A 16,556-nucleotide genomic window follows, 5' to 3' on the forward strand; every position below is an offset into this window, starting at 1 on the left:
TATCTGCTGAGATGCTTCATGGGAAGATTTGCTTCCACATGAAAAATAAACATGAGGTGCCAGCATTATCTCTTTTCCTCTTTTGCAATTTGGAATGTAGATTGTAAGGATATGCTCCCTGGACTGGCGGCAGCCATTTTGAAACCATGAGTCAACAAACATGAAGATAAAATGTTAATATACCAATATGGAGCAGAAGGATAGAAAGAACCTAGGTTTTTCAAATGACATGTTAAGCTGCTGAACTACATAAAGTACATACTTCTTGCATGATACAAAGAAATTCTTATGTGTTTGGCCATTGTACACTGTTGGCTAGGTTTTCCAAAATTTGTGGTAAGTAGTTTCTAACTGATACAGAAGGATCATAGTTGACTTTTAAATTCCTATTATTGTTTATTGAATTGAACAAACTTTCCTAAAATAAATACCTGTTATTTTTGTTATAAGAAATGAAAGACATATTTTTTAGTTGTAACTTCCAACTTCTTTCTAATAGACCCATTAGGACACAAAAGTTCTAGTATGAATATCCACTTTTTAAAAATTATGGATAATGATGATATAAACAAGCTCATACACATTCTTGGATGCACTTAGGTGTGCATTTCTGTTGTAATCTGCTTAGGAAAAGATTTGCTAAATTTGGGGTGTGCATATGTTCACCTTTATTATTAGATAATTCCAAAGAGTTTTTCAAAGCAATTACATTAATCTGTTCCTCCCAGCACTATATAAGCCTGTGTGTCTCCACCCTTGTCATCACTTGGATGTGTAACTATTAATTTCCATTTAAAAATGACATTAGTTGCATTCTACTGTATTATATGTAATATTTTCATTATTCCTCAATCTAAGATATTTTCCAAATTTCCATACTTATTTCTTCTTTGAACTATGAGTTATTTAGAAGTCTCTGGTTATTTTACAAATATGTGGATTTAAATTTTTCTATTATTGACCATAATTGCACTGTAGTCAGAGAACACATTCTGTATAATTTCATACAGTTCCAATTTGTTGAGAAATGCCCTGTGGCTAACATATGGTCATTTTTGACAAACGTTCCATGTGTACTTGGGAATGATGGGTATTTAGCAGTAGCTGGGTACAGAGTTCTAGTAATATCAATTAGTAAATATGTTAATTATGTTGCATAAATTTTCTGTATCCTTCTAACCTTTTTATTTTCTTTTTTTATTGATGACTGAGAAAGATGTCTTAAAAATCTATCGTCATTGTGAATACTCATTTCTCCTTTTAGTTTCATCAATGTTTGCTTTATTTATTTTGAGATTGTGTAACTAGGAGCATTAAAATTTAGAATTATTACAACTTCTTGGTAGATTGAACTTTTATATCAATGTGAACTGTTGTTTTTTATTTAAAAATAGTCTTAAGCTTAGGGTCTGCCCTAGTTAATGATATAGCTGCATCAGCTCTCCTTTGGTGAGTGTCTGTGTGCTATGTCTTTTAAAAATGCGATCACTCTCAACATTTCTGCATACTTACATTTAATGTAAGTTGTTTTGTTTTACATTTTGGCTGTACTGCACAGCATGTGGGATCTTAGTTCTCTGACCAGCAATGGAACCTCTGCCCCTTGGAGTCTTAACTGCTGAACCACCAGGGAAGTCCCAATGTACATCGTTTATAAGCAGCATATATTAGCTTTTGTTTTTAATCCAGTCTGCTAATAGTTGTTTTTCATGTAAATTTCTACTAAAGCTTAACAAAAAACACGTACAAAGTGAACAAATGATAAATGTACTGTTGAACAAATTCTGGCAAAGTAAATGGAGCTGCACGGCCAGCACCCAGCCCAGGAAACAGAACATGACCTTCACATATGAGTACCTTCTCACGCCCCCTTTCAGTCACTGCCCTTCCAAGTGTAAACACTATTCTAACACTAGATTAGCTTTACCTGCTTTTGAACTTTATATAAATAGACTCCTTCAGATTAACTGGAGTATTTAATGAAATATTAGTAAAAAAAAATTTTAAAAAACTTTTACATGTAATGGACTTAAGAAAATTTTTGTGTTTAAATCAGCCACCCAAATACATGTCTTGAATTCATGATGCATTTGATAGCTTTTGTCTCCTTTCTTAATTCCTTTCAGATTATATATGTACGATTATTATTGTTCAATTTTCTCTCTTCTATTACCTTGTATTTGTATATTTTAATTAACCTCTTTCTGGCATAGTGCCCTAAAGATGATTTGTTAAAATTGAAATTGGTTTATTGAAATATAAATTTGTACTCCCATAATGTTCCAGGCAATGCAAAGACATTTGAACACTTCAGCTCTGAATTTTACATTTCTCCCACCTTCTATGCTTCTCTTGCCATGTATTTTAATTCCTTATGGATTTTTTATCTAAAAATTATTATTACTAAATATTATTATTTATTAATTTACATTTTCTACACATTTACTCTCTCTGTGGCTCTTCATTCCTTCCTCCATCTCTGTGCTTCCATTTGTGACCATTTTCCTTCTGCCTAAAGAGTTTTGCATTTCTTCTACTCTAAACCTGCTGGCAGTAAATTCTCTCAGTTTTCTGTCTCTAAAAAAAAAAAATCATTATTTTGGCTCCATTTCTGAGGGATATTTTTCACTGAATACAGAGAAATATTTTCCTTCCATCACTTTGGGAATATCATTGTATTGTCTTTCTGGATTCCAACGTTTCTGTGGGAAAGTCAGCTGTCAGTCCTATCACTGCCCCTCTGCAAAATTTTCTGCTGCTGCTTAGAAAATTTCCTCATTGTCTGAGGAGTCAGCAGTTCTCATAGCCATGGTGTTCACTCCCGGGTTTCACAGCACTTCTTGAGTCTGTGACTTGATATTTCTTGTCCGTTTTGGAAAGTTCTCAAACATCATCTCTCAAATATCACTTGTGTCTCATCCTCTCTCTCCAAACCTTCCTCATGTGGCCTTTTCATGATGTCCCATATATCTTGAACAGCCTTTTTTCATTCTTTTCCCTATTTAAGCTTGAGAACTGTCTTCAGCTCTAGAATTCATTTTTTAAAAAAGGTTCTAGTTTACTAGTACAAGTCTCCATTTTGTCACTTAATTCTTTTATCATACCTCAATTTAAGTTATCTGGTATCTGGATCAGTGAGTTTGAGTATTTTGTCCACTGTGTTTCTCTTGATTTTTCAGTCAAAACTGGTCTGTTTATTTCCCCTGAGTTTTCAGTCAGGCCTTGTTTTCCCATATTCTGTTTTTTTAAATAGCTGAACGCTCTCTATTGTATATGGAAAATTGTAGCTATCATTTGACACTCTGTATGTTATTAACTTATTCTGGAGAGCATATGCTTTTGCTTATCATGGGCATATAGGCTACAGCAGACCATCTTAACCCAGAGTGAATTTACTTTTTAAACTATTTATTTACTCGTCTGCACCGGGTCTTACTTGCAGCACATGGGATCTTTCATTTGTGGCATGTGGGATGTAGTTCCCTGACCAGGGATTGAATCCAGGCCGCTTGCATTGGGAGCACTGAGTCTATACTACTGGACCACAGGGGAGGTCCCAACCCAGAGTCAATTTAGTCAGAGATTAAGATGATTTGATTTTCCAGTAGTCATGTATGGATGTGAGTTGGACTATAAAGAAAGCTGAGCACTGAAGAATTGATGCTTTTGAACTGTGGTGTTGGAGAAGACTCTTGAGAGTCTCTTGGACTGCAAGGTGATCCAACCAGTCAATCCTAAAGGAAATCAGTCCTGGGTGTTCATTGGAAGGACTGATGCTGAAGCTGGAACTCCAATACTTTGGCCACGTGATGTGAAGAACTGACTCATTTGAAAAGACCCTGATGCTGGGAAAGATTGAAGGCAGGAGGAGAAGGGGATGACAGGATAAGATGGTTGGATGGCATCACCAACTAAATGGACATGAGTTTGAGTAAACTCCGGGAGCTAGTGGTCTGGCATTGTGAAGTCCATAGAGTCTGAACCGAGGATGATTTGAAGCTCGGCCTGGGATTTATGAAGGCTTCAGCCATCCAGAGGTCATCACCCCTTGTCTGCTTCTAGCTCATTCTTCAGTTTAGTTCAGTTCAGTCACTCAGTCATATCTGACTCTTTGCAACCCCATGAATCACAGCATGCCAGGCCTCCTTGTCCATCACCAACTCCCGGAATTTACTCAAACTCATGCCCATCGAGTCGGTGATGCCATCCAGCCATCTCATCCTCTGTCATCCCCTTCTCCTCCTGCCCCCAATCCCTCCCAGCATCAGGGTCTTTTCCAATGAGTCAACACATGAGGTGGCCAAAGTATCGGAGTTTCAGCTTTAGCATCAGTCCTTCCAATGAACACCCAGGACTGATCTCCTTCAGGATGGACTGGTTGGATCTCCTTGCAGTCCAAGAGGCTCTCAAGAGTCTTCTCCAACACCATAGTTCAAAAGCATCGATTTTCAAAAGCTCATTCTTACTCCAAGGATATTGTCTGTTACTGTCCCAACTGAAAGTCTAAGATGTTTTCTATATCTTCTCCATGGTGACCTGTGAATGCCAATCTTTGTCATTTCCCCCATCCTGAGATCCTGTCAAAACCTCAGTTTAGTGTCTTAGTCTCTCAGGGGCTGCTTTTGAGGTCAGTGTTTGAAGCGAGGGGAAATATGGTGCCAATTGTCAGATACACCTGGTTCTCTAGATCTTGGTCTGTGTCTGATCATCACCTCCCCCGCAACACACACAGTTCAGCAGCATTTTCAGTTGTTGCTGGAGAGAAGAATTGTTTCAAAGTATCTTTGGCTGTCATTGTACCAAGTGGAATCCCAAATTTCAGTAAGTGATTTTTAAAAATAAAAAGTTAGAGCGATGTTAAGGTCACCAAGAATAATTTGAAGGTGGCCAAGGACTTGTTTTTAAAGTGTTTTCAAGTCTACCGATAACTCTTGACATTTAAAAATGAATAAGATATGAATGTTTAAAATAATGTTTTCTTTAAAAAAATAATAAAAAGTTAACAATTTTATTGGAAATGCACCTCATAGTGAAAGGAATAGGATCTTTTAAAAATCAGTTTGTATATCCATGGATGAATATGATTGATCTGTAGAATGAGACAAGTTTAGAATTGACTCTATTCCTATTTGTTAAATCTAAGTGCTAAGAGAGTAGTTTACATAAATAAGTAGATGGAAATAGAAGTAGTTTGTCATTTAATTCTTTGAACTGCTTCTTTTTTTTTTTTTTTTGAACTGCTTCTTTGAATGCTAACATTCACATAGTGATCTATCATCATAAATTTTTAAATACTGCTTCAGCTGACAATTCAATTAAGTTTTTCTTAAATAATTTAAGAGAGAGCATTGGAAATTGCTTGGTTTTTTTTTAAGTTTTGTTATTTTGTCACTGTAAGCATTCTTTTCTATACACCTACTCCAATATTTTGAACAGTTCCTTTGTTTGGTTCTGGAGGCTTTTAAATACTAGGGCAAAGCACCTTAGTAAGGTTCTTCACCAAGGGGTACTCCTTTCTTGTATAAAGTGGGAAAAGGACATATTTTTAATCAGAACAAACTTTGCACTATATATGAAAGATGGTGATCTTCAAAGAGATTCCTTTAATAGTGCTCTTGGAAATCCTTACAGTTTGAAGACCCCTGAACCAGGAAACCAGGCAGTAGTCTGCTACTCTAAGGGAACTTCAGAAAGCAGCAGGGTATACAGTGCCTTGGGGAGCTGGAGGTAAGATGTGATGGATGGCTGTCATTTATTCTCAGGCTTGTCCCCCCGCTGAAGCTCTAGACGCTGAGCAGAGAGAGGGAAAACCTTCACTGCAGAGAAAACCGAGCATTATTGCTCACTGTCCCTGCAGATAAGCAGAAAGCCAGATGATGGAGTGAGAGGATTGTGTCTCAACTCAGCGGAGATGCCCTGAATGCAAGTCCTGCAGGAACAGTTAATTTGGATAGAACCTATACACCTCCATCTGGATCCGGGAAGGGAGAGCCCAGTCCCTGAGTACACAGAAATGGGGGCCAGTACCATCCTTCTGCATGCTTTGCCCTGAATGGTCTCTCCTGGGTGGAAACTCAAAAGGCAACACCAGCCACCAGACCTCTAATATTGAAAACCCAGAATGAATGAATGACTGGCAAAGGAAACAGCCAGCCAGCAAAGACAGTCATGGTGCAATGAAACATGGAAAAGTGAGTGGTAATTTTAGAGAGAGCAAGGCTCATTATTCCTGGGAGAATTTGTGTGGGGGCTTGGTTTTATTTCCTTTAGTCTTTCTCTGATGGAAATAAGCGCATCAGAGGGGCTGTGTTGCGTGGATCCCATGAGCTGTTTCTCTGGTCAGGAGTCTGTGGGCCCCTCTCTGGATCCACCATGGGCTCAGTCTGTGGGCCTGGGTGCCCTGAGGCTGCTTCCAGAACATTTTCATGGCCTCCCCAGGAGCGTGAGTCTGGCCAACTGAAGGCGTTCGGGTCACCCTAGCCATGCCTGAGGAAAGCAAGGATTCCTGAATCTCTGCACAGGAGTCGTGGGGAAACAAGGGCAGTGGCCTGGCTCTAGAAGTTTCAAAGACCAGCCGGCAACTTGGCAGGAAGCATCAGGCTTCATCAGCCCGTCAAGGGCAGGCCTTGGCTTTGCTACATCTTGTTTCCTCGCGGTTCCCAGGGAACTTGGAAGGGAACTGCCCTTAATTAGGGCTCATTGTCTAGGTCCTCATCTTATCTCTGTCAAAAGTCTGTTTTCCCACCTCAGCAACCCAATAAAAATATCCTGAGCTGAGAACAAAGAGTTAGACGGAACTTAAAAGACAACCTAAGAGAACCACTAATCCCATGCACCTTTATGCAAACAAGAAAAAGAAATTTAAGGCTTTCTTCTTCAAAACACTTAACTTCCATCCACTAGAAAATTATTTTAATATATCCTAGCAACACTTGACTGTCATGGACCAAAATACTGTCAAAATAAACATGGGAATCAGATGGCAACAGTGTCAGCCACGCCCCCATTCGAACACAAGGAACATCCCTTCACAGCAGCCTCACGTCAACCCTTTTTATTTTACAGCTGAGAAAGCAACAGCCTCAGGTGGAAGAGGTGATCGCCCCAAGGTCTCCTTGCCATCTACTAATCAGCTTCCTGGCTCTGATACTTTTCCGCTGTTTTCCTGAATAATCCTTGCTTCCTGGCGGCTCCCTCCAAGGACCACCAAGCTGAGCCTGTGAAAATCACGCCTTTCCAAACTTCCTAGAACACAGGTCTCGCCTTCCAAGTGCTGCTCGGCTTGCCAACTTTGATGCGTCTTGTAACAATAACCCCTGCGAGCTGCATTTTATGTGATAGGAGGCAGGTGTACAGCCGCTGAATATGTGTCTCAGGAGAGCTTATTAAAACAGCTAAGCCAATTAGCTCTCTTAGACACATGTAACCTTTTCCAGGGAGACACATGGGAGGCACGGGAACTTGTGGGGACAAGTCCTCGGGGGAAGCTCAGCCTTTGATCTCAGAGACCCTTTCCCGGGTTGGCCTGGCCCACGGGGCTGGGAGGACTCTTCTGATCTGGGGGCCTTGGGGGGTGGGGGGCTGGCTCGAGCACAGGGGGCCACAAGGGCTGGCCCGCCATCAGGGGCAGAGAGCTGAGACGAGAGGCACCTATCCAATAGAGAGGATTGTGGAAACTCCCCTGAGAATGACTCACTGGGCATAAGAGGTGACTGATAGGAACCCAAGGGCGGGGGCGGCATGTGCCTAACCCTGGCTGGGCAGCTGCTTTTGGAAGGCAGTGGGGAAACTTCATCAAGGCATTGTGAGGCCCAAAGTAGGTTGCGGTCTCTGCCTCTGGGAGTCCGATGGGAAGGTCTGTCTCGGGTCAGGGATCACACTCCTCCCCAGGTGTGATCTCCCAGAGACCAGGTTGCCCCCAGCAGACCCAGGTGAGGTGTGAGGGACCCCCCCGGCAGCCCCTCCTAGCAGACATGAGCAGCATCTTTGGGTCTCAGGCACATGATTCAAGGTCATCAAAATCTTGCAAATGACTGCATGATCACAATGATGTCATGCTCCCCCAGGGGCGGAGGGGGAAGGCGTCTTGACTGCTGTCCCTACCAGAGCCCCCTCCTTGAATAGTGGTTTCCTGGTATTTGGATCCGAGGCTTCCCTGGTGGCTCAGATGGTAAAGGAGGGAACCTGCGGGGACACGTTTCAGCCTCCAGCAGCGTCTGTATCCTTATCTGGGGTGTCAGCTGCTGGTCACAATTACCCATCTCAGACTTTGTGTGATCAGTCTTTCAACCATGTCCAACGCTTTGTGACCCCATGGACTGTAGCCTGCCAGGCTCCTCTGTCCATGGGATTTTCCCAGGCAAGAGTTCTGGAGTGGGCTGCTATTTCCTTCTCCAGGGGCTCCTCCCGACCTAGGGATCAAACCTGCGTCTCTTGCATCTCCTGCATCTCCTGCGTCTCTTGCATCTCCTGCATCTCCTGCATTGGCAAAAATAAATAAATAAATAAACTTCCATTGGGCTAAACCTCTGAGACTCTGGGGCTTATCTGTTTCTACAACAGATACTAACCTAATACTCCTTGCTCCTTGAACTCAAGTTCCTTTGCCTACTAAAACCTAAGTCCCTGCATCTTAAGATCTGGCCAGTTTCTGAGCTTTTGGCTCCTGCCTTAGTCTCTCAGCTGCAATCTTGTCCTACTCTCTGTAGTTCCGTGAACACAGTATGCCCAGGCCTGCTCCTCTTTGAACCTTAGCACATGTTCCTTTCTTATGCCTCAGATGCTCCTAGAAACCTATCCCACTTTCGCATCCAGTACCACATCTGCTGTAATCACAGCATCGCCCACAGTGGGGGCTGACTGCGGACTCCTAGTCTGCCTTGAGACCTGAGACGTGCCTGTTTGTCATCAGAGTATACCAGCTCCTAGCGGGAGTCAGTGGATTCACTAATCAGAATAAAAAAGGTGTTTTTTCTTTTTTCCTTTTTCTGTTTAATTGAAAAGTGTGGGAAAAAATCATGACAAATTTTATTCTTTGTACATTTTGTTTCCTTCAAAAACCAGTATGAGATGAGGTACAATGATCACTGTCACTATACAAGCCCAGACTCTTCCGCAATAGATGGGAAATTAAAGGATACTCTGGGGTTATTATTATGGACACTTCTTGACACTACATTGAAAAATGTTAAAGAAATTAAACAGCTACAGAGTTCGGAGCCGGCCAGTGATGCTGTGGGTAATTAATCCAGGTGCAGTATTTGCCGCCCCCACCATACCCCTCAACAGGGAGCCTGGGGACGGCCACTCTCTCCTGGAACCTTTTCTTTCCTCTCGTCTCTGCAGCAAGCGGAGCCAACTTCCAAGCTCCTCTCATCCCTTAACACGAGTTGTCCGCTTAGTCCGGATGCTCCTTCCACCACTGCCCTTCCACCATGCCCTCAGGTGTTAACGTACATCGCCCTCTAGGGTGAAACCAGATCCCCTCTTAGATGAGGTCATAAGGCAATCGACTTTTCGTCATTATACTTTAAACAAGTGGACTTTTCATTTATCTGAGCAAGTATTAGATTATCATCCGTCTCCTGGGCTGGATGGATGGTAAGTTCCCTGGGGGAGGGGGCAGAGGCGGGGAGAGCCTGTATCTGGTTTTGCTCACGGCCGTCTCCTGAGAGCTTATTACCGGCCCTGAGTCACACCCTTGTAAGACGTTTTATGAAGAAGCAGATTTGCCATGATTTGTGAAGAAGGGGAGTGCGTGCCTGGGTTTCTCTTCAAGGCTTTCCAGTGACTATAATGGACGTTGCTGAGAAACTATGGGCTCCCTTGGCCGAGACACCGTCCTAGGAGAGGAGCCTGGCTGTGGCTGAACGGCTCTGAAGACTCGGGAGAGCTGGGGGAGCAGTCCGTGGCAGGCAGCGCTCCAGAGCAACACCACCCTCCCGTCTCTCTGCAGCGGAACTGGCTGAGCCTTTGAAGGGAGGTTTTCGAAGGTAGATCACTTCTCTGAGACAACCTCTGACTTGAAATGCGAATGTGTCATCTTTTCCTTGCTGATGCAGACAGATCACAGCCGCAGCGACGCAGACCTTACCCCCAGGTACCAACAAAGGAAAGAACCCAAGGTGCATTCAACCAGAGCTGTTGCTCAGTCACCAAGCTGTGTCCGACTCTTTGTGACCCCATGGACTGCAGCATGCCAGGCTTCCCTGTCCTTCACTGTCTCTCTGAGTTTGCTCCAACTCTTGTCCGTTGAGTCAGTGATGCCATCCAGAGACTCTTAGGGAACTCTGGCCCAAGCCTACTCTTGGCAGACAACATGAACCAGAGGATTGGGGGGTTTTATTGATACTTTGATGAGTTTTCAAGACATGTTTCTCTCACATTAAAAAAAAAAACAACAAATCTATTAGATAGAATAGATGTATATATGTTGTCATGTCAAAGACCATCTGGTATTTCTCATCACTGTAGTCTCTTGCATTATATGAGCACTGAATTGTGAGTGTAGTATGTATGTGTTTGTTTTTCTAGCAAAAAAATGAAACAAAACATAGTTTTGATCAGTTTCCTAAAGAGATCTTGATTTACAAGTGTAGGAACCCGAAAGTTACATACTGACTAAAGCCTCTTTGGGTCCTAAAATTGCATCCATCTCAAAGGTCAATGCCAAACTGGCAGTGTTACTGGAAAATTTAGTGAAAATCTGGGTCCCTGTGTTTGAATGTTAAATGTTTGACAAAAAATTCCAGTCTCTGGTCCGGATGTTTGGAGTCACATATAGATAGAATCCAAGAACTTACACATTTGCATGATTGATGCTGGGCTCCCAGACTGCCCCAAGCCTAAGTTCATTCATCTAAGTTTGCCCAAGGGAAAGCTGTCAGGGACCTAGCATGGTGGGTCAGGGCAAGATGCTGTGAACCATCCACAAGTCCTGATCAGTAGCCAGGAAGTGTCTCCTCACTTATCCAGACTAAATCAACTTGATTTTAACAACCCAGACTGGACTGGGAAGCTTCCTTAGTGGCTCACAGTAAAGAATCCATCTGCAATGCGAGAGGCCTGGGTTTGATCCCTGGGTTGGGAAGATCCCCTGGAGGAGGGCATGGCAACCCACCCCAGTATTCTTGCCTGGAGAATCCTCATGGACAGAGGAGCCTGGTGGGCTACAGTCCATGGGGTCACAAAGAGTCAGACACACCTGAGCGGCTGAGAACACACAAACTGGACTGGAGCTGGGTCACATACCCACCTGTTAACTCCCCACGCAGCCCACCTCTGCAAGGCAGGGGAGGAGAAGCCAGTTGGAAATGTGCCTTTCCCCACATAAGGTGTCTTATTTGTCTCAACACCTGCATAGGACAGGATAGAGGCCATATCCCCACCCAACACCATCCCCAGCCACACGATCGGTTGCCCCCAGGTCTTCCTAACTGCTTGGACTTGGAGTTAGTGCTGCAAAATCATGACTGAAGATGTAACCTTAGAGTCTTCAGACGCTTGCTCCAAGAGTTTTAATCACAGACTCCTAAAAGGCTGCTGGTTTTTTTGCCTTTGCGGGGGTTTCATCAGAGCCATGAGAATAAACCTAAAAACTTCTGCCATTGTGTAAAGTAACATCAATTGTTCACAGAGCCCAAATTCTATTTCCATGCAATGTTTAACTTGCCCTCCTATATTCCCCCATGTCACCTCTTCCCCTCAGGCATCCTTCTCTTTGGTTTGGTCTCCATCTGAAGTGAATATTGGAGCCTCTTCTTTTTCCTCCTCAATAAAACCCCCTGGACTTCAAACCAATGGATGGAATAGGGGAATAAAATTAGGGGATGACATACCCTCAACTCATCCTTCACAGAGCACTCGTAGACCCTGGCTGATCTGGGGGAGCCTTCCCTCCAAGTATTTGATTTAGGGCCTGGGATCATTTCCTGAGGGGACCATCTCCCCACTGAGCAGCCCCATGGCACCACTGGGTGGGGAAATAAAGGGTCTGTTTACAATATTAAGTTTCTCAAGACTTGAGGTGGGGTCCTTTGGACTCTTCAGCAGTGATCAATTTTTCAGTCTGCCGCTTTATCTACCTGACAGGAAGACTTGAACTCCTGCCATTTCTAAATTGCACTTCTAAATATTGACTTCATGGCGAGACTCGGAGTGTCATAACACAGCTCACTGGAGCAACGAAGATTTCCCAGGCCTCGTCAAGAGGTCTGTACAATGTCCAGTGGGGAGTGGAGAGGGGAGAGGAGGATTTGAGAAGGAAAAGAAAACCAAGTCAAGTTCAGAAGAAACGCCACTGCATTCTGCTTAATCTTGCAGAGGCCAAGGAACACCCCGGGCCAGGCGCTGTGTCTGGAAGGGACAGAGGAGGGAAGGAAAAAGACAGCTGTCCCTGTTAGTGCCTCGGCGGTCAGCCAGTAGGAGCGGAGGGGCCGGAGCGCACTGGCCGTGGGCTGGGCGGCAGGGCCTTCAGAGCCAGCGGGTTCTCAAGGAATCTAAATTTGTGGATCCAGTTTACAAGGACTGGACAGTGTCTAAGAAGCCAGAGACTTTTCATCCAATTTCTCTCAAGACTTCCACACAGCCAGACAGTTAGCTAATCTTCGTTTGGGTCACCGAGGAAATTCTAGGAGGTTATCTTTTTTAGCTTCTGCCCTCCCGACAGGTAACACCTTACACTGACCTCAAGGTGTATTTGTCATGTCACGTTAGCTGGGACTCAGAGAAAGCGACGGGCTTTTTCTTGCCCTTCAGGAGCCGTTTTGGAGGTGCAGCAAGATACTTTACATGCAAACTAGCATCGAGACTTTGTAGCTACTCGGCGATATATAAATTCAAATTGTTGATCATGGTTACGGAGCCAGATGCCCCAAGGTGAGATCAAGAGTGATGCTCTGGAATAGGGCAGAGAGGAGTCTGAAATACGGCAACTGTCTCCTTTAGGGTCTTCCTCTGCCTTTCCGCGAACATCAGCATTCAAAGCCACCCAAAAGGTCATGGGAGAGGGGGAACACAGGTGGATGAAGCATGTGGGGTGAGGGGAGGAGATTCCGGGGAAGGTCCTCTCCAAGGCAGGAAGAACTCAAGTTCCAAGACATGGAAAGTTAAATTAACCGGATACTGTGGAAGGGCAATATTTGTCTTGATGGTCTGTTCTGAGGTGGCCCCTAAGACAGTGCGATCCATTTGTGCCTCTGCTGGGCCTACACACCATGATCCTTGGGCTTTTCAACGCCGATTACTGAGAATGACCTCAAAATGCGGCAGCGTTTGGCTCCGGATCTCATCACATTGTGCTGAACCTAAGCTTGCCTCCTCTCGGAGTCTGATTAGCTTGGCTGAGGCACCCACTAGTTTTCTTAATCTTACGTCCAACTCTTTGAAAAATGGAGCCTCCATTTAAGGTGATGGCATCTTCTAAATCCTACCCTTGCTTGAAAGCTTCTTCTCACGTCAGCCAAGGTAGCCGTTAGGGACCAAACCCCAGGTGTCTCCTGAAGCAACTCTAATGCTCCCCTAGCTCGGCATCTGGCAGCAGGACCAGTCTGTCTGTCTCGCTGCTCGGAGGTGAAGTAGCTGATGTGATGTGAAAGCCGCCCTGGTCGTCCCCGGCTCACCTCTGGGTGCTAGTCTCTGCTCAGTGGCGGCTTTAGGGCACTCGCCACAGCATGGCAGGTTGCCCGTTCTCCATCTGTCTGTGTTCCACGCTCCTCCCCCGGGAGCTGGCACGGCCTTGAATGCCCTGAACCACTCTCCACGTGACTGCCTCCAACCAGCATCCTCCAAACTCCTGCTCAAGGCCCACGTCCTCCACGTGGGCCACCTGTGACTCAGCCCGGGCTTACTCACCCTTCTCTCCAGGCTCCCCCAGCCCCCAGAACCCACCACGCTCTCACCATTTCATCAGGCTGCTCTGCCACCAGCCCAGCCCAGCGAAATCCCTCTAGCAGCTTCTCTGCTTGTAAACCTTCGCTTCTTCTAGGCCTCCCCCATCTCTCCTTCCACAAGGACGATCATCTAGTATTACACCACGAAGCAATAGGAAAAAAGTGTCTGCAGCCATGTGCGTGGAACAGTCACATTGTGCACTTGCCTAGCAACATATCCCATCAATGGGAAGACAGAGGTGAGTTGCTTATTTTGCTGTCATGGAATCCTGTCACCCTTAATGACAGAGTTTTGGCTGACAAAATGAGAGCCTCCCAGACTTGCCTGGTGGACCAGTGGTTCAGACTCTGTGCTTCCACTGCAGGGGGCACAGGTTTAATCCCTGGTTGAGGAAACTAAGCTGTACGGCGCAGCCAAAAAATAGAATAAAACAAAAAGATGAGAGATGCTGAAGCCTCCTTGCGGTCTCCAGGACAGTCTACATGACTGCTTACCTCCCTCACTGAAGTAAGTTAAGTCCTTCAGTTTCTCATTGACCTATGATGTGCAGGCAGACTGTTAATACAGAGGCTTCATTTAATGCACAACCAAAAAGTTGTAAGAGCTTTGAACCCTCTTTCCAGTATTGTAGGGGATCTCAAAATCTATAGAAATGGTACTCCAAATTCTTTAGTAAAGCAAATAAGCACCCTATTACTTATCTCTCCTGGGTATCCAAAATTCTGCCCATGAAAATGCAGAAATATTGCTGAACAAGGATAGTAAGAGATGGCATAGTGTCTGGTCTGATGCTAGCGTTCAAACCAAAATATAAAGGAGATTTCCCTAGTGGTTAAGAATCTGCCTGCCAATGCTGGGGACATAGGTTTGATCCCTGGTCTGGGAACTAAGATCCCACATGCCACAGGGCAACAAAATATAGAGGAACACTTCCATAAGCCATTTTTTGAACAAAGACCCCACTTTTCCAAACCCTGGCTTGGTCTTCAAATATATCTATGTGCAGCAAAATATAAAGAAACACATCCATAAGATATTTTTTGAACAAAGACCCCAGTTTTTCAAACCCTGGCTTGGTCTTCAAACACCTCCACATGCATGCTTGTCCTCAGAGATGCCACTGTATTTTGAGATTTGGAAGGTTGGAGTGGCCTGGAGGCCAGTTCACTCACCTGGCCAGTAGTACATGTAGACCTTCCTTTTGGCCTTGGTCAGAGTGACCCACAGAGGTTCTGATCCGTTCCACCAGAGAGGCAACCGGCTGTCTCTGTTGATACCTATGTTAAATGACTTGTTGGTGTCAGAGTCCCACATGTAGTTCTCGGTCATGTGATGGACCTCACAGTGGCGACCTGCATTAACGAAGACACATGGCTGTCAGTTTATTGTTCTGGTATTTTTACATGTCATCTTTATTTTCTGAATTTATAAGCTGTTCGTGCTTATTTAGGGAGCAGAGAACAGCATACATTCTTATTTTTTGATTTTTAAAAAAAAATCATAGATGTTTCTTTTCTCTTAGATTGTACCATAAAGGCAAACAACCCAGTAAGAAGTTCAATACTGATTGATGATGAGGCCATTTCAAGTGAAAGTAATTGGCCAAGTCTGAAGCTATTTTAAGTTAAACTGAGACCATCGTGTGTAAAACCTGACCCATTGTTCGTGGCTCGACATCCAGAAAAGAATCAGTGTGAACACTGCAGATTCCCATGGGCTTGGGTTATGTTCTCAGCCCAGAGCTCTCTCTGCAGCTTTTACAAGTCCTCCTCCCACCAGATCACGAATCTAGACGCCACGGAGTTTGTTCCCATTTTTCCCAGATAAAGAGGAGTTATCGCTTCAAGTGCCGAATGATGATAGAACCCCTGATGTTTGGAACAGAATGGTGAAAAATAGACTCCGCTTTGAAAAACAAAGCAAGAAAACAGCCCTCCCAGTGGAGCGTGGTGTAGACACGAGGGGAGCTTCTGTTGGGTGCAGAAGTGAAAGACGCAGCACTTGGACTCATTTGAAACATGAAGCTTAAATTATTTATTTTGGAGCAATCTGTTACATCTTTAAAGTAAAAATAACACAAACATTGGCAAGTGCATCAGAAATTGCTGTGATTTTAGTGAGCATCATTTGGCTCCGGGATGACACATGCTTCATCGAGTTCACTGACGATGCTTCATCAAAGTGGCTTTTTTGTTTCCTTGTTTGTCTGCTGTTGTTCTTTCTTCCTGCCAGCGCCTACCCCTCAACACCCACACTTTACTTTTAATCAAAAAAGGAGAAACCGTAAAATATAATTTTGAAAATTTGCAGACTCCAAATATCCCAAAGTAAAAACCTCTTATTTCATCATAGAAACTCAGGTGTTCCACAAGTGATGCTTTCGATTTAAAGCCCAGAGAGCCAAACAAAACTATTTTTGTTCAAAGCTGTAGAGTTAGTTTTTTGACCCTGACCAAAGCTTTCACGTGTGAATTGACAGAATTAATAAATAAATTAAAACTTTGAGCAAATTATCCAATGACTACAGAACTTCCGAGTTTCATTTATTCCTCCAACTAACATTTATTAAATGCTCCTCTGGATGTAGAGATTCACATTTGAATAAATGTGGTACCCATACTCAAGTACCTTGTTATGCATGTTGTTGTTTAGTGGCTAAGTCGTGT

General features: G+C 44.0%; 1 protein-coding gene across 1 annotated transcript in view; it reads right to left on the reverse strand.

Annotated features, from left to right (window-relative positions):
• Positions 1 to 16,556, reverse strand: part of ENPP6 (ectonucleotide pyrophosphatase/phosphodiesterase 6) — an 81,082-nt gene that overhangs the window by 33,119 nt on the left and 31,407 nt on the right. The window contains exon 2 of the mRNA XM_043454458.1: positions 15,063 to 15,242. Within this exon, the coding sequence (XP_043310393.1) occupies positions 15,063 to 15,242 (180 nt within the window). The remainder of the gene's footprint in view (positions 1 to 15,062; positions 15,243 to 16,556) is intronic.

This window comes from Cervus canadensis, chromosome 31, assembly GCF_019320065.1.
Source record: "Cervus canadensis isolate Bull #8, Minnesota chromosome 31, ASM1932006v1, whole genome shotgun sequence".
NCBI classification, from domain to species: domain Eukaryota; kingdom Metazoa; phylum Chordata; class Mammalia; order Artiodactyla; family Cervidae; genus Cervus; species Cervus canadensis.